Source organism: Centropristis striata, chromosome 13 (assembly GCF_030273125.1).
Source record: "Centropristis striata isolate RG_2023a ecotype Rhode Island chromosome 13, C.striata_1.0, whole genome shotgun sequence".
In the NCBI taxonomy this organism is placed as follows: Eukaryota; Metazoa; Chordata; class Actinopteri; order Perciformes; family Serranidae; genus Centropristis; species Centropristis striata.
The window spans coordinates 28,030,319-28,053,628 of record NC_081529.1 but is presented as its reverse complement, the minus strand read 5'-3'; the positions used below and the strand labels follow the sequence as shown (position 1 = coordinate 28,053,628).

General features: G+C 41.6%; 1 protein-coding gene across 1 annotated transcript; it reads left to right on the top strand.

The window, feature by feature from the left end:
* The first annotated feature begins 312 nt into the window (after positions 1 to 312).
* On the top strand, positions 313 to 20,671 carry ppap2d (phosphatidic acid phosphatase type 2D). The gene is made up of 6 exons (XM_059348024.1): positions 313 to 1,018; positions 15,242 to 15,399; positions 16,063 to 16,349; positions 16,478 to 16,535; positions 18,764 to 18,940; positions 19,168 to 20,671. Exons 1-6 carry the CDS (start codon positions 811 to 813, stop codon positions 19,270 to 19,272), a joined length of 993 nt encoding a protein of 330 aa, XP_059204007.1. The 5' UTR covers positions 313 to 810; the 3' UTR covers positions 19,273 to 20,671.
* The last annotated feature ends 2,639 nt before the right edge of the window (positions 20,672 to 23,310 follow it).

The following is a 23,310-nucleotide window of genomic DNA, read 5'->3' as shown; positions in this document are numbered from 1 at the left end:
GTCAACAGACAGCTGCTACATTCACGTACAGTGGCAATGCTGTCGATTATTGGGAATATTAGCCTGAAAAAAGTTTTGCAGACTAAACCAAAATTAAACCATTAAATCATTATAGCCTATCTGAGTTAATAATCTGGTAAGAAGCTGCATGTGTGTCGTGTCCTCACATGGGTGGGACACTTTATTAGGACAGGAGACTTCTCAGAGGAGAGGATCAGCTGTCAGGTCAGCTGGATCGAACATGTTGTGAGCTCCTGCCTCATCATTGATTTGTCGGTTTTTTACCGCTCACTGCAGCTGCGTCAAGTCAAACTTAACAACACCGGAAACGGCACCAATTTTCAACCAAAATTAACCCGCCACAACTACTCGACCGACCGCGAGGACTTTATTTTGAAAGTTTGAACCAAAAGTTTTTGTGTTTCGTTTTTGTGTTTGACAGTGAACGCTGGTCTTGTTCGGGACGTTTAGAGAGCAGAGAGTACAACACGCTACCACCGAGAAGAAGTTTGTGAAGAGGTGTGACTGAGTTGAAGTTTTCTTATGGTTGTCGCACCTCTTATTCCCAACAAGCCTCCAGCTTTCTTTTCTCTCTGCACTTTTGTTTTTTTTTTATGACAAACGTGTACCTCAACTAGCGGTCGGGGTGGTTAACCAGGGTCTGCTGCTGTCAAACTTTCGTTGACATGGATTTGTTGCACCGACAACGGACGGACTAAGAAGTTTGGGAATTACCATCATTTACCAGCGAGATACGAGACCCCCATTGCAACTACTTTTTAAAAGTTGTCATTAACTTTTTTTAAAGACATGCAGAAGTTTAATTCCACCGGTACTCATGGCAACACGCTACCCCGGGACGCGGAGCTCCAACTGCGGTTAGCTGACAGCGGAGCAGCCGGGGACGGGAGGGAGAACGGCGGTGGGAAGCATTTCCACTCCCAACATGAGGAGGAAAGCTCGGTTTGCACCAAGAGGAGGATGCTTGTCGGTTTGGATGTAATATGCCTTTGTGTCGGTAAGAATATCGTCACACTGTTAAAATAATCACTTAACTCATTTTTTCAAGTTTTGCAGGAAACACAAAAACTTCACCAAAAGTGTAACATATGACATTTATTGATCATTTCACTCAAAAAGTCTCTAGCAAAGGATGGCTATCGACATAGTAATAACACTGTGTGTAAATTATGTAACTTAAGATAAATAAATGACTTAGGCAATTTTTGAACATGCTTTATTTTGAAGGTGTCTATATAAGAATGACACAAGCCTGTCAGAAACGTGACATGACAAGTATCATGATCATTAATGTTACTTCAAAGTGTCATTAATGTTCAAGACACATCCCATGTCATATTTATGACACGCTCATGTCACTCTTATGTAGACACCTTCAAAATAAAGTGTTACCATATCTTGCTTAAGTTACAAAGGCATGTTCAAAAAATTGCCTAAGTCACATTTTGTTTTGACTTAAGTCACACGCTTGACATAGGCCATTATCTTAAAGGGGTAAAATCACATGATCTGATCAACTGAGGATGTAGGCGATTTTACCATAGGTGGCATGAGGAGATGATTTAGGCAAAAAAACAAAACAATTTTGACAAAAAAATCACTTTCTTATCCTATCTTAAATTAACAGTTTTGTGTGTTATAACGTGGTAATTCCAATAGCCTATACATGCATAAAAGACCACTTTACTTGTTGTTTAAAGCTTTTAATTTACAATAATGGACTTTTAAAGAAGCCACACTCTTCTGTCAGCGTGTCTGTGCATTGCATGTGTCAACACTAGCTTCGTAGATAACTCTTTAGAGGTTATAAGGAGGTTAAACGAAGTTGGCTTTTGGGAGGAAAAACACACAGCAGTGGGGATTTGTTAAGGTTAACGAAGCTGCAAAGCTTTTTTCCAGAAGTCAAATGGAAACTGTTCAAACGGGCTGAAAACTTTCAGCTCGTTCCCCTCGGTGCACGTGGGGGCAAGAGGAAAGGGGGAGGAAAGAGGGGAGGAGAGGGAGGTGGGGGCTCAGCTGGCAGGAGCAGAGTTGTCCCGGGAATTCATCTGTTCCCATGGTAACTCCCAAAGTTCCCGGGAGAAGAACGTGGGAATTGGGATGAAAACATGCTTGTGTTCTCGTGCCGAAAATTACCTCTTTTCACTGAGCTCTTTAGGCTCTCTCACTGCAGCATTACTGCATGTCAGCCACACCATATTTACAGTGCTCAGCTGGAAGGCTACACATGCTTATAATTCAATAAGTTTAACCACCAGTTTTCACAAGGAGAATTAGAAACATCAGTAACAACATGTGGACAACAACTCACACTGGCTGCTGACATAACCATAATAAAGGTGTGGTCAGAATGAGATCCTCTAACAACACTGACATTACTAATTTATTCCACTTGTCAGTTGATTTAAAAAGCTTATTGTGACAAGGAATTATTGTGTTTGTCATGACATAAGCATTTTGTTTTTCAATTTTATTGGTAAAAATGGTGACACTTAAGACTATGACTGCTCAGAATCAGAACCAGCTTTACTGGCCAAGTATGTGTGCAACATACAAACATTCTCTGAGAGGGACTTAAATAGAAAAAAGACAAACAGTTAAACACATACATAGAGCATAGAAAAAGTGAACTACAACAATGTACAAAAAAGTAGGCTACATATGTACAAATAGTGACGAAATAAACAATATATACAAGTAGTGGATGATTGGTCCGGTGTATTTGTGGTGAGATTTTTTTATTATTTTTTTTACCTATTTTGTGTAACCAGAAGTCACAAACCCAAATACTTTTACTTCAAATGTTTAGGATTTTACTTACCATATAAAGATGGCAATAATTGTCAAATTAACCATAGCCACTGTCTATTTAGGGATGACGCGATGTACCGGTATTGACGATAACGGAATAAATAGTGGTATCACGTTAAAAATACACTTATGATTATATAGTGTCACTATCCATTAAGTGTAATTTTTGTTTTTGTATGCTACACTATTTTTTTGTGTAATTAATTTGCCAAAAAAGAGACAACATTAGAGATGAAGTTGTCTCATAGCATTATTTTGTTATTTTTTTTGCATGATTATATCATTATTGTAAATTCTTTTGGCTACAATAATAAATCTAATATTGTGAAAGCCCTATATCTATCATATGGAGACTTATAATATCAGAGATCTTTGCGTGATAAGATTTGGTCAAATTACATTTTGATTCAGTATAGAACACCATACTTGTCATTATGTTAGGTGTGATTACTACAGTTGTATGAGTTGAGACTTAATATGATCATAGTTAAACATTCCCTAATTGTGCCTTTATAGCTAATAAATCAGTGTAATAGTGAGATTTTTTCATTGGCAGAAAGTCTTCAAATCCTTTAGTTAAAAAAAATGTGTCAAGACAATAAATGAAGATTTGTAGGCAGAAACATGTTCATAAGTGCCCAAAGTAGAAGTAGAATTTGCATGGTCATGTCAGCAGTATTTTAGAGATATCCTGTAGTTAGATTATGCTGTGCTTGGCGGAATTACTTCATGTGTTTAGTGGTTCAGACTACAGCATTGCATCATGTCACAGGAGATTATCATGTCTAACGGCAGTCTGGGATAAATCTAGTTACTGAAGTTTGTCACAGAAATGTAGCGGAGAAAAAGGAATAATATTTTTCTAGTGGCAGAAATGGCAAAAAATATTGGAATACTCCAGTGAAATTGCAGTCCCTCAGAATTGTATTGGTCTTGTAAAAGTAAAGAATTACATCATAACGTCCCTCCTCTGTTCAGTCTAGAGGGGGAATATCTGAAATCCTCTGAAAGCCTGCCCGAGGTTCCTGCTGTACTGTACTGTGATATTCACTGAAGTGTGAGATTGTATAATTTCATCAGTTTCTTGTCGTCACCTCACATGACTATGATAGGGAAGGGAGCACCAGTGTTGTCGTGTAAGTGGTAATTCGGACCGGCGGTAAACACGAGAGAGGCAGAACCCGTCCAGGCAGACTGACAGGTCTCAGCCTTGTTGGCAGTTAAAGTGTAGGAAGTAAGCCGGCAGACAAAACAACAGTGTAAGGCAGTTAGTTTCATTGCCGTGTTATTCTTAACCCCTGCAGGTATGCTATTAACTGTTCACTCTGCACACCTCTCAGCAGCTTTGTTTTGTGTTTAGGAAGTGGCTAGCAACCCGGCATCAGTCAGCACAACGGAGGAAATGGTCTGTCTCAGTTCTCCTCCTAAGACACGCCACTTGCTTTCTCACAAAATTGCATGCCCTGACCCCTCTTATCCCCCTCTGACTAGATTACAACACTGAGACTGAGTCACTGAGCTTCAAGCTATAGCCACAGCTGAGAGGATTTAGAGAGCCAGTTAGTCTTGTGACTGAAATATTGTTTTCTAAAGTTAAAGGAGTTCACCTTCTTGGCTATGGATGTCACAAGTGTTATAAGTTCTCCATTCATTGGATAGATTCACAGGAAAAAAATAATGTACTTAAATGTAACTAAAATCCATTGAAATGTTAAGTATGTTTCAAGTAAATTAGAATAGATTGAAAGCATATGAGTTTTATGCTATCATAAATTACTCAAAATAATATTTTAGCACATTTAAAATAAAATTGCGTAGTTAGAATAGTGTACTTTTAAAAAAATACTTATTAAGTAAAACTTTCGTGACGTGACTTTTTTTTTTAGATAATTGCTGCCAAACCTGTTAAACATCACACATGTTGAATTGTTCACTACACTATGTCTATTGAAATTGGTTTAGGAGTTTTCTGGAAAAGGCAACAAAAAAAAAAGCGCCAGAATTTGAAAATTCAGCCGTCGTCCTGCAGGATGGAGAGAAAAAAAGCACTTTTTGCACTGTCCTTATGCACTGTCTGATAGCACCTACGTCCTATTGGACTCAGACTTTACCCATGGCACTTACTTTGTGTTGTTTTCTTGATCTTTGCTTGTGTTGTATGAATTCTCAAATGCACGTCGCTTTTGATAAACGCGTCTTCTAAATGAAATTGTAGAATTGTATTTATTCCCCTCTGCCCTAAGCCCCTCCCATAGACAACACAGTCACAGTTCTACGAGAATAACAGCCCTGTTTTCTGAGCAAACTTTCAGGCCTGTAAAGCCCTTTGAGATCACTTACTGTGACTTGAGGCTCTAGCTTGCTGCATAAACATGAACTTGAATGAGATGCAGCCATGAGCCTATGGCTAATGTTACTACAAGGCTCCACTATTGGCAACACTTCTCTCCATCTCTGAAACGCTTTGTCGATAATTGATGTGTGTCAGTCTTGCTTTGCAGTGTAGGAAATTGCTTTAATGATATACAGTGCTGTGCAAAAGTCTTAGGCAGGTTTGAAAAATGCTGTAAAATAATAATGCTTAGAAAATAGAAATGTTAGTAGTTTATTTTTATCAATTAACAAAATGCAAAAATCCTGCCTAAGACTTTTAGCACAGTACGGTAGTTATTTATTTTTTTACTCATTCTTGCTAGTTGAAATTTATTCAATGATTTACAGATTTCCCGGCTGCCTGACTGCATCCTGCCCGTCTCTGCTCTGTTAACCATCCTGCCATTTATCAGCAGAAGCCTGACCTTGACTCATCTGTGGGCATTTGGTAGTGAATGCCATCACTTACTGGAGATGAATTGGGCCCTTCATTTAGCTAAACCCTCTTATCTCTGACTAACCCAATTTTCCCTTAAAAATGCCTTCATCAGATTCCCTCAGACGGTTGACCCTCCGGCATTATTCATCCTGTTAAAGGGGCTCATTCATGGTTGTAACTATGGAATTTTACCCTGAAGCATCTCATCCTCATTATGTTATCAGCTGAAGAGGGATTCCTCAGTGATTTGAGGTTTTCACAGTTTCTCCATGTGTTTCAGCTATTACATTTAAAGTAGCAATAAAAAGTTGGTAAAGTGCGGCATTATGAATCGGGTTTAATCTGTTAGATGAGGGTTCGTCTCGGGTTACCTTATCATACTCTTACTCAATTTCCAGCTTGCCTAACACTTCTATATTCCAGTAATAAAGCAGTGCTGGTTATGATGTTGTTCTGACATGTGTTTCTCTGGTTCAGCTCAGTGTCAGTAAGTTCCATGGAAGTTGCAAAAAATGCAAGTGTTTGCTTGCTTGTCTAAATGTGTGTATGCATTCCTGGTAGGACTGTGGGGGTTCAACTGGGACAGAGCTGACAGAATCTGCGCCCCGTGGCAGCCTCTAAGATCTAGAGTCCAGCCACCCAGAGGTCAGGAGGTGTCGGGTGTTTGTCATTTCTGCAGAGCATGCAGGGACAGGCCGCCCAGCCTGCAATGCGGTTTCCCTCCTGCACAGGTGGTCCTCACTCTGTCATCACCCCAATAAAGCCAGTTATTGCCTCTCTTAAGAGTAATTGGGACATGATTGGAAGTGGCACTTGAAGACCCACTATTAGCTTTTACAGCTTAGAGGAACAGTATGCTTGCCACAAGGCTTGACCTTCTTGTAGAGGTTAATTGAGAACTTGTTCCCTACTTGATATGCGCAAGATGTTCAGCTGGGTTAAAATAACGCAAGAGAAAAGTTATTCACATGGTTGACAAGCTGCATAGATTTATCTATTCAATATGAGAAAGTGAAGTTCTTCCCAGAGTGAAAAAAGAACAAGTTCTTGGATACTATAGAAAGAGAAAGCTGGAATCAGTTGATCACTGTAGTGTGCGAATGTGTGTTTTTGTTCTAGACGTGAAGCAGCATGCCAGGACGAGGAGGCCGGTATCTGCCTAAGTGATCTGAATTGTAAAAAGGGCTCCCTCTTCCCAGCTTATCTCTGCTTTTACCCCCTCTCTTTCTCCCCTCTTTTCTTTAGACAAACTCTATTTTAAGACTGAAGGTGTTCCAGCAAGGTGTGCAAGTGTGTGTTATTTACGTATGCATGTGTGTTTTGGGCGGGCGGCGGGTTTATATTAGAGGATTCCTGGTTCTATTCTTTTGGCAGAGAAAGCTGCCAAGTGAGTGAGACCGACACGTCACAGCATGTCGGTGTGTATAGGGCCAGGAATATTAAATTGTCTCCTGCGTGTCTGTATTTATGTGTGTGTGCGTGCTTATGAGTAAAAGTGTGGGTGTGGGCGTTTGTGTGTATGCGTCATCGTGCCTACTAATGCGGACACACTACTACAACTGCCATGTGCGTGCTGTTTGTTGACAAATTTGCCGGTCCTGTTTTGCTGCGCGTTTTAGGCCCTGATCAAACACACTCAGAAGTTATGGAACACACTGGCGTCACTCTGCGGCTGACAGATGGAGAGCCATTAAAAATGGCTCAGTCAAATCATTAGTCAGTGGAAGAAGTGATTTCGCTTCTGTCTCTCTCTCTCGTTAGTGTACTAATGCATCTCCTTCCCATTTGACAGCACTGCAGAGGTTCAGGAATCCATTAGCTGCACCTTTTCCTTCGACAGACTTTATGGGTGCATGTACTCTGCTGTCAATATGTCTTCCTTCTCCCATTAGCACACCAGAGTCAGTTCAGGACTTAGAAATGTCTTGGTTGCCTGAAGGCTGAGGGGCAAGTAAGAGCCTGAATGAGTGATTGGCCCCAGGGTGGGAGAGTAGGGTGAGGTGGGGAAGGGGTTGAGCATCTACAGTAGGGGTCAGAGGTCAGACCTAGGGGCGCCTAAGGGATCTTATCCACAGCTGTCTGTTTATGTCCTAGTGAGGAAGTAGCACTGAGAAGGATAGATGGTTCAGACAGCAAATAGCTTCAAATGTACTTTTAATGAGGCAGCTGCAATCTTCTCCTCGATGACGGTTCCATAAGTGCCCAGGGTGGTCCATAGGTATTAGTGTAATGAGCGAACAAAGATGTGTATAGTCTTCCAATCCTCAGCGCTCATTAGCTAGAATGGGTTTGGAGAGGCATACTATCGAAGTACCTACCTGAATCAGAATGCAGCCTGTTGCCCCGCCTTTGCGTCTGTCAGAGCTAATGACTCGTCCTCTTATGTCTGTCCCCCATAAGGAGCCCCCCTTGGCGCCATGGCATGGTTACCCATCATCTGGACTATTTTATCATTGTGTCACATCTCACCTGCCAGAGCTTTCCGTCCCTTCATCTATTCAAGTTCTGCTTTGAAGTTGTTCCAACTGCATGTTCCCCTGCAAACCAAAACACACTGACAAAACAACCCTTTACCATACATAAAGTACCACCACAATCAGACTCTTCTGTGCCAAATACCTCCCCTGCAGTCTCAACCACAACTGTGTGTCATTCTCACATTGCAGACTGTCAGCCCTCATCTCTATTGTGAACATCCTTACCTTCACGCAGCAAAAACCACCTTTAAAGTTTCCAGGGTACATACCGGAGCGGCAGGTCCTTTATGTTCCTGCTGAATCCGACAGGCAGACAGACAGCCCACTTTAGACCTCTCCACTGTTGCCCTGAACTCCAGAGCCGGGCTCCAGGAAGCAGGTCAGTGAAGTGTGGAGAGAACAGAAGCAGCTGTGGGAAGCATGTCTCCACTGGCCAGCTGTAACAGTAACAGTGAAAGGGGTAAGCAAAAGCTATCCTGGTGCGCTGGTGGAAGGTAAAGCCACATGAAGGCAGTTGGAAATACCTTGCACACAAGAAACATTGTATTTTAGCAGACATTCTTTTTTTAGTTTTGCACATCCAAAGCTTCAATAAATATTAGCATTATCAGCTAGCAAGGTGTTTTCAGCTGTCACGCTGTTTCTGTCTGGGCCTTTTCCCTCTGTATATGAGGGGGGTTCATGCACCATATGTCCTAAAAGTCAGGAAATTGAAATTGATATATGTATATTAACAGCTGATTTCATCTATAAACTGTATGAAATATGGATGCAGTCTCCGTGCATCAACCATAAGTTTCTGAAGAGCCAAAATGACGCTCTAAGTAGGTGGCTCGGTGACTTTGGCCATCTCCGTCTTTGCAGTGCTGCAATCCTCCTCCTGTGTGAGGTCAGGGTGGCTAAATGCAGCAGCTCGCCACCTGTGATGACACCCGCGATGGCCATGAGCTTAATTTTACATAAGTTAAAGCCTTAATACAATTTAAACAGATGATATATAGAAATTAATCTCTCGTACAGTTGTCATGAACGGGGAAATTAGTTATAGCGACCAATACATATGATGCACCAGGCTGTAAACGTATGTTTTGCTGTAAGGTTGGGCATTTAAACATTGGGTACTATGGGGATTAACTTACTTTAGAGCCAGTCTCAAGTGTCAATTCAGGGAACTGAAGTTTTTGGCACTTTGGTGCTGGCTTCATTTTTCAGCTACAGAAGTTGGCGCTTGATTTTACCTGGATTTTGGAAGTAAAGGGAAGTAAAAACTGCCTCTATTACTAAGTTTGGGGGGGAGACGGTAATGAGCCATGATAAGTGAAGCAGTGGGAATCTACTTAAAGAGGTTGTCCAGCGGCAGCAGATGCTGATGGTACCAGATGGTTAACAAAGATCCAAGACTGTTGTGGCTCCTCAGTCCCTCTTTGTTCTTCACTGATTAGTCTCTTTGTGCTGCGATCGGGGCAGACAAAACAGATGAGTCTCTCAGAACAATCCAACAACAATTATGGGAAAAGAAACGGGCGTGTGTCAGTGCAAGGGGGGCATCACTCACCCCTATCCCACCTCTCCACTACCTGGAGTGGACCACCAAGAATGAACAGGAAGATCCACATAGGCGACTTACATTCACAGACCTTTAATTGGGTTAGTGGCAGTTTATAGCTGCCAAATATAATCACAGCCTTCGTGTGGATGACTTCACCTCCTGTTGAGGTGTTACCTGCCCTACAGTACAACAGTCTCTGTGTGTGTCTCTCTGTCTTCTTTTGTGTGTCTGTGTGATGGTGCATTCAGTCTATTCTTGGTCTACCTCTTCAAACAAAGACTTTTTTATATCAGGTGAAGCATAAAAGACTTGGCTCTGGCCTTAAAGTACCTGACTTAAACTGAATCATGATTAGATTCAAGAACAGATCAAGGCAGGCTCATGGAGACAGCTTTGTGCAGTTAAAGTCATTATTGCACAAATAATTGTCCAGGCCCACCCAGCTTATTATTTATGAGCATGTTAGGCAGGCAGTCACGCTGCTTCTTGTAATGTCTTTACCAGGGATTATCATGCTCTCAAAGATTCAAATTACGACACTTCGGGGTTCAGTTCACCAGCTTACTATTTTTTTGCAAGGTTGACTTGTAGGTAAACAAGCAGCTTAAAATGTAGCTGGGAAACATTGGCATATGCAGGCTGGTGAGGGGCCCAGCGAGGGTGGACCACCCCTGAAGGGTGCTGCAGCAGCCTGGGCCACAGCCCAGGCTCAGTCTCGTCCTGAACTGCAGGCCAAATGGACCTGTGTTGACAGGTCAGTAATTGTCTGTCCTCCAGTTCTATCAATGTGGAGTGGCCTGGCCAACATTATTGGGTGCGATGAAGCAGATGGTCATTACTGTGACGTTGATATAGCTTAGGGCTAAGTGTCATGCTAATCTATGAGGATGCACATGCTGTTTGTCTGACAGCAGCAACATCTACAGCACTTCATCTGGTTCTGTTAAAGTGAGGCTGTTTGCCTCAGTGAATGTCTTTAGGATTGTTTGGCTCTTGCCTCGTTTATTTTTAGGGGTGTCTTTTTTTAATTAGACTTTTGATTTTAAGGTCACAATTCACATTCATTTTCAATTCTAACCTTTTTTCACCACTAAAGGCTATGCCACTGTTAGACTATCAAGTCTTGCTTTGTAAATATAATCAAATCATTGGTTTTATGCCTTCACAGCTGTAATTAACATTTTAAAATTCTTCGTTAAAACGATAAGTGACATAAAACAGATTCTGTCTTTTTCTGGAATGTACCAAACTAAACAACCTCTTCCAATGAACACTATTACTTTTCCTGGGAATACCAACAAAAGTTCATGAGAACAGTCTGCACCAAGAACATATGGTAAGAAGTTTATTTCACAGATCATGCTGTTAAATTGTGATAATTGACACTGAAAGCTCATTTGAATTGATTTTCAATTCAGAATGAATTGTGACACCCCTATTTGGTTGGTTAGTTTTCTTTGAGGTTCTGGTGGTTTTTTGGTGGTTTGTTTGGTTGTCTGTTAGTCTATGTGGCTTTGGGTTTGGTCTGTTTGCATCCCACTGTGGTTATAATGTGTGTGAGTGTGTTGAGTGTATTTGTGTGTAGGGGATAGTCTTCTGGTTGACGTGGGGTCGTGTTTACAGAGCGGGTCCCAGCAGAGCCCAGATCTCTGACCCTCACATTCCAGAACCACCACTAATCGCCTCCGTCTGCTCTTCTCTGTAGAGAAACCCTTGACGCATCTCTCTTGGCTCCATCTCTCCAGTTTTCTCTCACCCCAGTATTGCCGCCCTCTCCCCCATTTGTCAATTTACTAGCCTCCTGGCCATGCATTTTAGCCTAGTTTTTAGTTTGACGTTGTATTCATGAACAGATGTTTAGCAATATGACCATAAAGCACGACGATAATTAACTGTCATCTCCCCTATTATTTTGCACTTTCTTTTTAATCACTTTCTCCATAGTTTTCTTTTTATTTCTTGCTTTTGGTTGTTGTTGTTCTCCTCTCACAGTGAGCTCATTCTGGGCTGTGGTCATAGATGTGTAAATTAGAACCAGAAGAGTTTCTCAGAGTGAGGCACATATCCCCTCTGCTCTCATTCCTCCTCTTCTCTTCTCTTCCCTCCCTCCTTTTCTTCTTCCCCCCTTCTTTCTTTCTGTCCCTTTTGACTATTTGAAAGCATTCCTGCTTTGAGTGTCAGGCCCAGCGAGCAGCACTTTTTGGCCAGGCTGTGTGAGCCGACCCACTCCTCCTCCTCCTTTTGGGTCCCCTCGCAGGCCTTCCTGGCCAGGCTCTCTTTTTGAGCATGTCTTGGCCAGGTGCATAGCTTTGCTCACAGCTGCTTGACAGATGATGTGAGGGTCTCTGGAGTGTTTTCATGTCTTGTTGTGAAAACTGTTTTAATGTAGTTGTAAAGCATAGAGGTTGACTGTGACACAGGAGCTTGTAATTTGTGAAGGGTTGTTCAGATACTGAATAGCTTTGCATGCGGCTTCTAGCACGATCACTTTGTTTTGCATTTGTTCTACAGCCAGATAATTCAGGTTGAGGTAAATCTGGTGTATTTGTTTTATTCAGAAGCTTTGCAAACAGCTTTGCCTCAGTGGAGTGATCCTTGGTTCATGGCCATTAGTGCCGACTGTCCGTCCAAAAATGGGAAAACAACACAGGCCATCAGCACTGGCAGGTCTGAGGTCATAAAATATGCTGCTATCTGGCTCAGCACTTCATGGTTCCCATTAGACCATATGTATTGAAAATAATACCCTTAAAAAGTCCATGTTCCAGCTGTAACCGCAGAGTGTTGGTCTTTAATGGAGAATCTGGCCATTAACTCTCTGCCAGGGCAGCGAAATATTGATTATTGAGCGACGACCCTCCATATTGTGGAATCTGATGAGGACACAGAGAAAACCTGTTAGTGGGTGGTATGGAAAACAAAAAGGTCTCTATATGCCACAAGCTGGACCTAATTGTACCCAAAGCAGTTAATTTATGGCATAACGAATGTCAAATGCTATACTTTATATTGCAAACTTTGAGCATACAATTAACACCCTAAGAAAAAAATGCTTTACTCATCGTATGATGAGAAGTACCAGTGATTGTGCGATCAATAATTTTAAACTTTCATCCCCCAGTCAATGATCAATATGTCATCATATGTCAATCTCTGTTGATTATAAACTCGAAAGTATCAAAGCTATTAAAAAAAGATCTACAGTCACATCCAATAGTATTGTATCTATGCTTACAACCTTACTTTGAATATTAAAATTACAGTGACACATTTCCCTCACCATACTCACACACACACACACACACACACACACAGCACAATCATTCTCCCCCTTCTGATATACTCATCTTGTATAAACTCACACATGCACACCAGGAGTCTTGTCAAGCTAGCAAGCTGCGACTTTTGACTGCCAGTTTGTCAGTTAAAATATATTTAAAAAGAGTGCAATTTGCATTGCAACCAAAAAAAAAACACACCCACTCAGTTTGCACCGGAGATGAACCAGGCCATATCTCTGCAGGTCTCCACCAAGGTATGATACACAGATAAGAGGATTATGACTAGGAGATTAAGAGATGTGTGTGCATTTTCCCGGTATACAGGTGGCAGAAAGGAACCAGGAAGCCCTTATTTAGAACACTCATTTTTAAATTAGCAAGAAAAAAAAAAGACTTTCCAAAGTTATTATCTAACACTCAAACAATCTTTGCTCATGTACAAACATTAAAAACATCTTCCAGTATAATGTAGTCTAATACAACATCACCACTAACAATGGTGGCAACAATGTCCATAGAATTCAATGAAATAACATTCTTATAAAATAAAATTTGACTTCATTTGCAGGGTTATTTCAGTGGATTGAATTAGATTATGTCCCTATTAAACTAATAGTAATAACCTGACCAGACAACAACATCAATTCAAAATAAATGATGAATACTTTTAGATTCACTATCATTAGTTCCTCTGACTTAAAAAAGAGATGGTACCTGTATGTAACTTGTACATGGATGTGTGTTACATATGAACTATATGTAGGTATGTGTGTGTGTGTGTGTGTGTGTGTGTGTGTGTGTGTGTGTGTGTGTATGTGTGTGTGTGTTGGCATGAGGAGACGCCTTTAGACGTGGCAACTGAATGAGATGAGTGAGAGATCGGGGTCAGATCAAAGGTGTTTCCTATCTCTTTGTTGGCGTCACAGCCTCTGTTATCTGCCTGCAACGTGTTTCCCTCCCTGACTCTCTTACTAAGGACTCTCTTAAATTAAATGAATGTGAGCTGCCTTTTATCTGTGTTTTGTCTTACTGCTAGGGCAGCATGACTTGACTACAGAGGTCATTAAGACATACTTTTGACTAGAGTATAGCTATTTTATGTGCTATAGTCCCACCCATAGATTATTGTTATCCTCTATCAGTTCAGTGAGGCTGAATGAGCAGTATGACTGTAGAGTTGTGATGGCAAACACACAGACTAATAACGCAGAACTGCAACAATGAGGGAAAATCTTAAAGTGAGCAGAGTATTCAGGTATTCACGCTCCACCCTTTGTCAGTTAATAATTGGTAATTTGTCATGCTTCAGGAAATGTTTGTGTGTAGTTGTTTGTGTGTTTGAGTGTGCATTTGTGTGTTGTTCCTTTTGGCCTGTATCCTGCGCACTACACAGTCACGTAGTCTGAGAGATTCCCTGGCAGGAGCTGTGTTTTGGCCTGGGTGCGTTCCAGCCAACCAGCAGGCTCGGGATGACAGGAAGAGGCACAGAGGTTAATGATTAGTCCCATGTTCTTGTTGCATTCCACGGGGTGACAAGGGGACATGGGATACGGGACAGAGAAATGGAGCAGGCCGGGCAGTACAACACAGAATAAAAGCTGTGCAACTCTATTTCTGGGGATACAAACACATCCTTTCCTTTCTGTCAACACTAAAACTTTGCACAACTTTAACTCAGTGTGTTTGCTTAAGCATGACAGACCTTGACCCACTTTCACCTGATAGAGTTCTTGTAATGAGTGACCAATCAGGAAACACAGTGAGCACACATGTAGGACAAATGTTAATGCTAGATTAAACTGAATAAAATCACACAGCTTCCCAGTGGAACAAAGTGTCATTGTGAAACAATACCTTGCTCTTATTACAGTGGTTTATTGTACTCTTTTGGCACACTGAAATTTTCTTTGTAACACACCCTTCCATCTTCTTCCTTCCTCATCTTAATCCTCCACTGTCATGCCCATCTTCCCGTCTGTCTGTCTCTTTATGTCTGTCATCTCTCCTTCTCACTGCTCCGCTGATCGAAGCAGCTATGTGTGGAATGCTTCATCCCCCAGGAATCTGGAAATCATGTCACCAGATGACTGATTTTTCTTTAGAGCTGCTTCTCTCATGCTCCTGTGAGACAGGAGAAGGCCACCTTTATATTAGCCGACTGTAAAGGCTATCTCTGTATCTTTCTCCGCCTTTGTGATCGTTGGTGCACAGACCACATGCTCGCAGACATTCATCAAGCCCTCTTTTGTTTTTTGTCTGCCCCCCCCCTCTCTCTCCCACATCTCATCAGCCTCCATCCCATTCTTTGCGTGTGAGTTGAAGGCAGTGACTCCGTACAGGCGAGGCTTCTTCTGTGGAGACTCCAGCATCACTTATCCCTTCGTGGAGAGAGAGGCCATCCCTGACAGCCTGCTCATTGCTGGTGGTATAGCCATAACTGGCATAACGGTAAGACAAAACAGCTGTGAAAGGGACATTTCACCCCAAAATCAACATATTATACATATTTTCCTCTTACCTATTTATCAACCCACCAACAGTATCGCAGTGCAGAAGAAAGCGCACATTTACTCAACTGATACTGCTGGCTCACCTAGCACCACAGAGCTACATTACAACTAAGCTGAGAAGGATGGCATTAATGTTTAAATCTAGCACTGTCAAAAGTAAATGTACTCACGGTGATATAGTTGGTGTAGTTTTGTTGAAAGAAAATAGTTCAAACATGGAACTGCTCTCATCAAGGCCCATGAGTTATATGGAGTAACTGGGTCATGAGAAATTGCTGTTGAGTTTTTCAAATGTAATTTTTTTGCTACTTTGAGCAGCACAAGTGCCATCTAGCACCGTTATATTCAAGAGAAGACAGACATCTCAATTCAGCAACTCAAGCCAAAACAATCTTGATTGATAAATAGCCCTGCAGGTGGCAGGAAAAATATGTATTTTTGATATTGGGGTGAAATGTCCCTTTAAGCGTTGCCACTGTTGTTATAACTTTAATACAGTGTAATGGAGCGTGTGTTTGTTTTAAAACTAAAACAAATACACTTTCAGAGTTCCACTGTATGGACTTGTGTTAACCTGTTTCTCTTGTCTAATTCTTATCAGATCGCACTGGGTGAATGCTACCGGGTGCGTTTCCGAGGTGTAAACTCGCGGGCTTTTGTCCAAAACTGCTATGTGTCGTGCCTGTACAAGGAGCTGGGAAGCTTCCTGTTTGGTTGCTGTGTGGGTCAGTCTCTCACCAATATGGCCAAACTAAGTGTGGGGCGCCTGCGGCCAAACTTCCTGTCTGTCTGTAACATCTCCTACGCGTCCATCAACTGCACTCTGGGGAGCTATGTGCCCAAGGTCACCTGCAACGCATCTAATGCGAAGATGGAGGAGGAAGCAAGGTGTGTGCGCAGAAAGTGTTATTGCACAGAAATGATTTGGTTTGTTTATTAAGGGAGGGGTATACATTCGCTTGAGTCATGCAGTTAATGTGTAACCTTCGTCATCTTTTATTGATCTTCTCTTTCAGGAAGTCTTTTTTTTCCGGCCATGCTTCCTTCGCAATGTACACCATGCTCTACTTGGCAGTAAGTCACATCTGCTTTTAAATACACACACACACACACACACACACACACACACACACACACACACACACACACACACACACACACACACACACACACACACACACACACACTAACACATCTGGAATGTGACCTTCACATTCACCTGAGCTTGTGCTGTGTAATTACAGTATTTGGCGCTGTGTGTACAATGTTGGGGGAATATTACAACTCTCACTTTCATTTCAGTTATTAGCGACAACACTGGTCCCCAGAGGCCGAGAACACTGTGCAACTATTAACTAGATAAGCTAATTAAACATGCGCAAACACACACCAGCACATGTGCTGTTAAATATATTCACACTTCCTGATCGTGAGGGAGGAGATCTTTGAGAGCAGCAATTCTCCAAAGGCATCCTGCTCCAAGCTGAAAGAGCTGGTGAGACAGGGAGGAGGGGGGAGAGAGGGGGAGTTAGAGAATGAGGGAGAATGTTTTTCCACGGGGAACATGAATAGATGAAGAGGCTACACAGACAGAGGAGGCCTTGTTGTGGGTCTCATTTAGAGGAGGGGGTGGAGGGCTGAATATGCCTGCTGAGAGATCGACAGGCTTCTTTCAGCAATAGACACCCTCTCAACCCCCCCAATCTCTTCATCTTTCTCTCACACTGCACTGCCCAGTAGGCATGGTGCATTGTGGGAGAGAAACGACAGTTAGAGGGAGACAAAAGCACATTATTAACCATAAAATGTCCACATTCTTCATGTATTCCCCCTCATTAACCCTAAAATTATAGTTTTAGGAGACTTGGATATTTAATAGTACATATCTAAAATTAATAAAATAAAGATTTTGCTTTGCAAAAGTCAGAGAGAGGGGAAAAGAAAATCGATGCCTTCCCTATTATAATTGCACTTGTGCATTGTAGAAGTCCAAATGAAAAGCAGCTCCTCTCTAACCAGAAGGAGACAAACAAGGAAGGGTAGGGGGGGACTGGATACGAGAAATAAAAGGGTAAAGTACTGAAGAGAAGAAGTGGTGTGAGAAAAACAAGGCCTCAGTGTTTTTTACCCATTTCTTGCTTCTCCACATTTCACTCCAGGCACAAACATTGCATGCAAGTTTGCGGCGAGCAGACTGTAGACGACCTGGATAGATTGTGTCAAACCTGCAGCTACATGCCACCCGGACCGTGGCCAGCTGCTAGTATTTAAGGCAAGAACAGTGACACCTGCTCTCAGCTGGGATAGATGAGGGAGAGAAGGACCCGGTGAGGGTCGGCCTCACCGCAGGAATGTAGGCCACGTGCTCCCCAGTGGTTGACGGGTCCAGACAGACCTCCGGCCTCCTCATAAAGCAAGCCCTGCTTCTGCATCATGCTCGCCCTGTGACCCCATTTTTACAGACACAAACATCCATTCTGTACTGCAGCTCTGAGGCAGGAGATGAGGATGAACAAAAGGAGGAAATGGGTTTTAGATGGTGTTAATGGACTGGTGCCAAGCTTCTCTGTCCCCTCTGGGTAGCAGAGTGCATTTTACTTAGGTCTCTGTCTGCTTTTATAGAACTTGGATTCAAAAATGTGATTATCGGTTTATGTTTGAATTGAATAAATTAGAACACAAAGCATGTATTCACTTTTCTGTAGTAATGATGCAGAGAAGTGATCTTTTAGTCATAATGTGGAAACAACAAGGATGCTCCAAAGTGAAGCTCGGTCAATTATGGGATTTTTGAAACTGATATGGATTTTAGAGATGTATATATGTATTCTCTGTGGATTGTGCACTGGTTTTACACTCAAAGATACTTAGTCAACTGATAAATCAGTCAGGCTCTACTACAAAGCAGAGATGTTCTATTTTAGTGTTTAAACAACACATTGAAACACTTTGAAGCTTAATATGAATTATTTTGTCCCAGCCTTGTTCCTGCACCATTACATTCCTGAAAATCATTTAAGCAATAAAAAAGAAAGAAAAGAAATGCAAACATGAATTAAGAGCATGTTTCTTACCATCAACTCAACATTTACTTTTGTCTGCCATGTTTCTGCAAAATATGAAATCAACTTGGGAAGTCATGCATCAAAACTCACTGATTCTCCGAGTCGTTACGTACATTTCCCAAGTCGGGAACAACTTTTTTCCCAGTATTCCGACACCACGTGAATGCAGGGTAAATATGAAGTGAGTAACAACATTATAATTATGTATTATAACAATAGTTATCATCTTTCTTTCAGTTCTACCTGCAGGCACGGCTGTCATGGCGAGGAGCTCGGCTCTTGCGTCCGCTAATACAGTTCCTCTTAGTGATGATCGCCATCTACACCGGCCTGACCCGCATCTCCGATTACCGCCACCATCCCACTGATGTTGTCACGGGCTTCATTCAAGGAGGGCTCACTGCATACTGGGTGGTATGTCCAAAATCACTGTTAAGCCTAAAGAGTTTGGAATAACAGTTATCTCTGTCTTTGCGGGATTTGTTTCTCCCTGCTCTCTGTTGACTGGGTTAGCTTAAACAATAGGCTCTTTCCCTCATTTTAGGCACTCTGATCTCTCATTGTGTTTATAAATAGTGAATGATTGACAGCGTGTGTGGTCTGTGTATATTTCCTGAAATTTTTTGTGTCTGTGCCTGCAGGCATTCTACATCTCCTCCATGTTTAAGCCCTGCGCCCGTACAGACCTGTCTCCCACCAGCATGTCCCTGGAGAGTCCACTGTCCAGTCAACAAACTGTCTGTTAGCAGGCACATTCCAGGAATCAGAAGATGGACTACAGAAAGACGGGAAGAATGTCAGATAAAACAGGCGAGGAGCAGAGTTTTTAAGAAAGGGAATCATTCTAAGAGAAGGATTTGATTAAAAGGGTAAAATCTAACATGTCTTTCGGGCATACTGATACACAAACACTCACACAGTAATCTAATCACACACTCACACATGTGAAACACAAGAAGCACATTTGACTGTAAGTCAAACCCGTCCAGTGAAATGAACTGCATAGTAATATTACAGATATTTTTTTATATATGACAAAAAAATAAATAAAAATGTCTATTTTTCAAGAGGACTTTTAGAAGCTGCTAATGTTAATAGTTTTCTTCTGTGATGGAGGCATTTGGTCAGTGCAGTTAGTTAGCTTTCAAAGCAGAACAGGCCACTTTTTGGTCTTGGCTGAGGGAGGAGAAAATGCCAGTGTCCTTTTTTTGTTTTGTTTTTGATATTCTGCTCGGCTTGGAAAACATCACCCAGCAGCTGCAGTGAACTGAGACCATAATGAGACCTCAAATGTGCCGACAGCTCTGTAAAAAGTGATAAGGAACAAGCACTGGCTTCACGTTGTAACCATCTGTAACTTCTGATGTGCCACTGCACTAATCAGACTGCCCTGCATCGCTCTGACTAAACAATAACCTGTTCGTTAGAAAAGAAAAAAAAACAGTATTTGAGCTGTAATACAATGTTATCTTTCTTTTTGTGTAACCGAGGTAGTGATGGGAACGAATCCCTTCCTCACCACTACCACTTTTCTGTACTAACCACTTTGACTGTGTCTCAGAGGTGGATGTTTGACTGAATTTTGTAACCTTCGACCTTTGACTCCAATCTCTGAGCTGCACCTTGATTTATGCCACTCTGACAGGAGAGCCGACGTGGCTGCGACCCCGCCGCCTCTCCTGTGCATCTTTATTAATAGCACTTGAAAGTACATAATGGAACCTTCTAATTATAATCAATATTATATATTTTATCACAAGTTTGAATAATCAGTGTTTATTTTTTGTTAATGTCAGACTCATACACTATTTGTTTTTGTTTTTTTCTTGAAATGATAATTATTCAAATTGAATGTAAATAGCTATTTGCTCATTTTATAAACCACACAGAATTTCAAAAGTATTAGTTCCAGTTTTGGACAGTTTTTACATGTTTATTAAGTGTTTGTATTTTGTGTCAATCAGGTACGGAGAGTTACTGTTGTATCTGTTGTAACTTCTAGACTGAGCCACAGATATTATCAGAAAGCTATATTTTTTGTGTTCCCAGTTATTGTTTTTTGTTTGTTTTCTCTGTGAATGCCAGAAAGGCAGAAATAACCACTGTACTCAAAAAACCAAACCAATAAAATGAATGTTGAATGTTTTTAACTTCTTCTGTCTTCTATTATTTTTGGAACCTTACATGTAGATACATTATATATTATATATTTTGGGGTTATTTTAATTAGGCAACTTTACCAGACAACTTTATTTACTTCTTACAGTATACTGTGGAGAGATATAGGAATATTTCCACATTGTTATTTTGGACTTGAATAATTAAGGTTTATTATTACAGTAATTAATCTGTTGTCATATTTAGTACTTTAACTAATAATTTATTTATACACATGTAGTTGAGCCATTTAGTCATTTATAAGTCAGTCAGAACACACAGACAGAATTTTTTTTAGAAATAGGATACCAGACTGTGAGGAGGTAAAGAAATCTGGGCTGAAACAAAAGGTAAACACTGAAATGATAAGTGATTTAACCTCTTGTTTTGTTTGGAAGCTTCCACCCCAGTGCTCTCCCAGTTCCTTTCATTGACACACAGCTCTCTCTCTCTTTCTCTCTCTCTCCTTCACACCCTTTCTAACTTTGCTTCTTTCCTGCTCTCAGTCCTTTTTGAGTGCACTGGAGCATGATGGGCTGTTTCAGGGGGTCATGCTACCATGGCGATGCTTAGCCAGATACAGGTTGGGGCGTCTGAGGCTGTTTCTTTCAATTCTTTTTTTTTCACTTCCAGGCTGAGGGGTGGGAATAAAAAGCAGTCCAGATGAGACAGAGAGAGCGAAGAGAAACAGCGTGAGCTTCAGTTAAGGTTTTGTGCATAATGCCAGTAAGAGAGACAGTTGAGCAGGAAAACTGGTCCAGTAATGAAGGGAAGGAGTAATGGAGCAGTTGGCAGAACAGATGGGGCGGTAGATATGAGAGGGAGAGGGTGATGGGCGTGGGGTGTCAGGGTGGGAAGGAATGTGATCGTGGTTTTTAGGGCTGTTTTGTTTCATAATACTGTAACTAAGGAGACACGTTTCATTCCTGAGCAACGTATATGCCTGTGCTTGTGTGACAGGTTCTTGTCTATCAGTGTCTGCCGCACTCCTTGTTATTGTCTTGTGTTTAGGTGTGTGTGACCGAACTGAGAGAGCCAGGCTGCTCCACTGAGCTGAGCTTACACACCCTGTCAAACATGACATCTCGTTTACACTGTCACTGGCGTCCTCCTCACTAACCCTTTGGCCCGAGTGGAAATGAATGGGGGTCGACAAGCAAAGGCACATTCTGTATGTTCAGATTAGTGAGGTCCAGGCAGAAGGGCCTCAATATTTACACGGCTGCGACTGTGCACACAGTAGGAACAGTAGCCAGGCACTGTGGTCATTTAGAATGGGGCTATTTGAACTGTTATCTCAACAGGTGGAAGCCATTACTGTCCGTGCGCTTCACTGTAACGCAAAGCCACTTTCTCCCTCTCCCTCTTGCAGAGCTTTGGGGAATTCCTTGGTGAGATTATGATTTTGGGGGAAATTGGACAGGTATAAAAATAGAAGGGTGGATGCTCAAGAGTGCTGATCTGAATCAACACACAGATAAGTGTGCGGCGGAAGTCACGTAGCTCACCTGCATATCTCTTCATATATTTGTGTCTGTGGAAAGGTCATTTACGTGATTTTTGTCTGATGTTGATAACATCATCAAGGTATTTGCAGTTCAGACAAATTCCATTCACGGAATGCCCCCGCCTGAAGTGATGAAATGGTGCTTTTGATGGAGATCTGCTTTCACACAATCATCAGAAACTGACCCATATGGATACCTGTTTTGGCCTGTACTTGTCCTTGTTCCTACAGTGATTGGCTGCCTCCTCCCACTTCATTGTGGGATCAGCCTCACCTGCTGGGCTCTCTCTCCCTCCAGGAAGGCCGGTGCCTTTCAGACACCCAGCTTTGGTTTTGTTTGGTTGGATTGTGGTTGGTTGTCCTTTCTTTATGGTGGTAATGTTAGCCTTTTGCTTATTACTTTGTTACAGCACCCAAGCACTTTCACCACCTTTACTTTAATTTCTAGTATGCTTCAGTTGAATCTAATTTTAAAACATTTTACTTAAAATTGTTGCTATGTGGACCCCCTTCTTTATTATGCTCCTGAACGAGCTGGGCATAACAAGTGGGTTCAATTGTGCACCTAAAATGGAACCATTTTTGATTAAGTGGGGAGGTCTGCAGTAATTCTTTTCTGTTTGAGTAAGCAACATCCATTAGGATGTTAGGGGTTGAGACAGTTTAGTCATCTATGCTGTTAAGCTGCATGTGCTGTTAGGTGTGTATCCAATAAGAACTGGAGTGTGGGTAGCTGTACTACTTTTTCTTTCTGGCTGGAGCATTTATTGTGTTCCCCAGTTAGGTTCTAGCACTTATCTGACAAGGAGAAATTGATCATTTTTGTTTTTTAAGTGTGTTTTTGTGGTTTGACTGTGCAGCTTAGGTTTTGTGTTTTAAGTACAGAAATAAATACCCACTGCCAGTACACACATGAAGACTGGATTGTAGTTAGCCAGTTAAGCCTGGGCAGTTCTTTACTTTTGAACGTACTAAAAGTGTTTATTTCCAGTTCAGTTCGGTTGTCAGATTGATTATTTTAATCATGGATAATGGGCACAAATACTTTTGTTTTTGAAAAGACCCCATAGGAGTACATTAGCTCAGTTTACCATAGCGGATTGAGTTGATTTAGCTTGCT

Bases quoted from the DNA above. Each gene is read 5' to 3' on its own strand.
- ppap2d (XM_059348024.1), top strand. From the start codon at position 811: ATGCAGAAGTTTAATTCCACCGGTACTCATGGCAACACGCTACCCCGG. The intron at 1,019-15,241 runs GTAAGAATATCG...ACATCTCATCAG, and splicing joins TGTAATATGCCTTTGTGTCG to CCTCCATCCCATTCTTTGCG. The intron at 16,536-18,763 runs GTAAGTCACATC...TCTTTCTTTCAG, and splicing joins ACACCATGCTCTACTTGGCA to TTCTACCTGCAGGCACGGCT.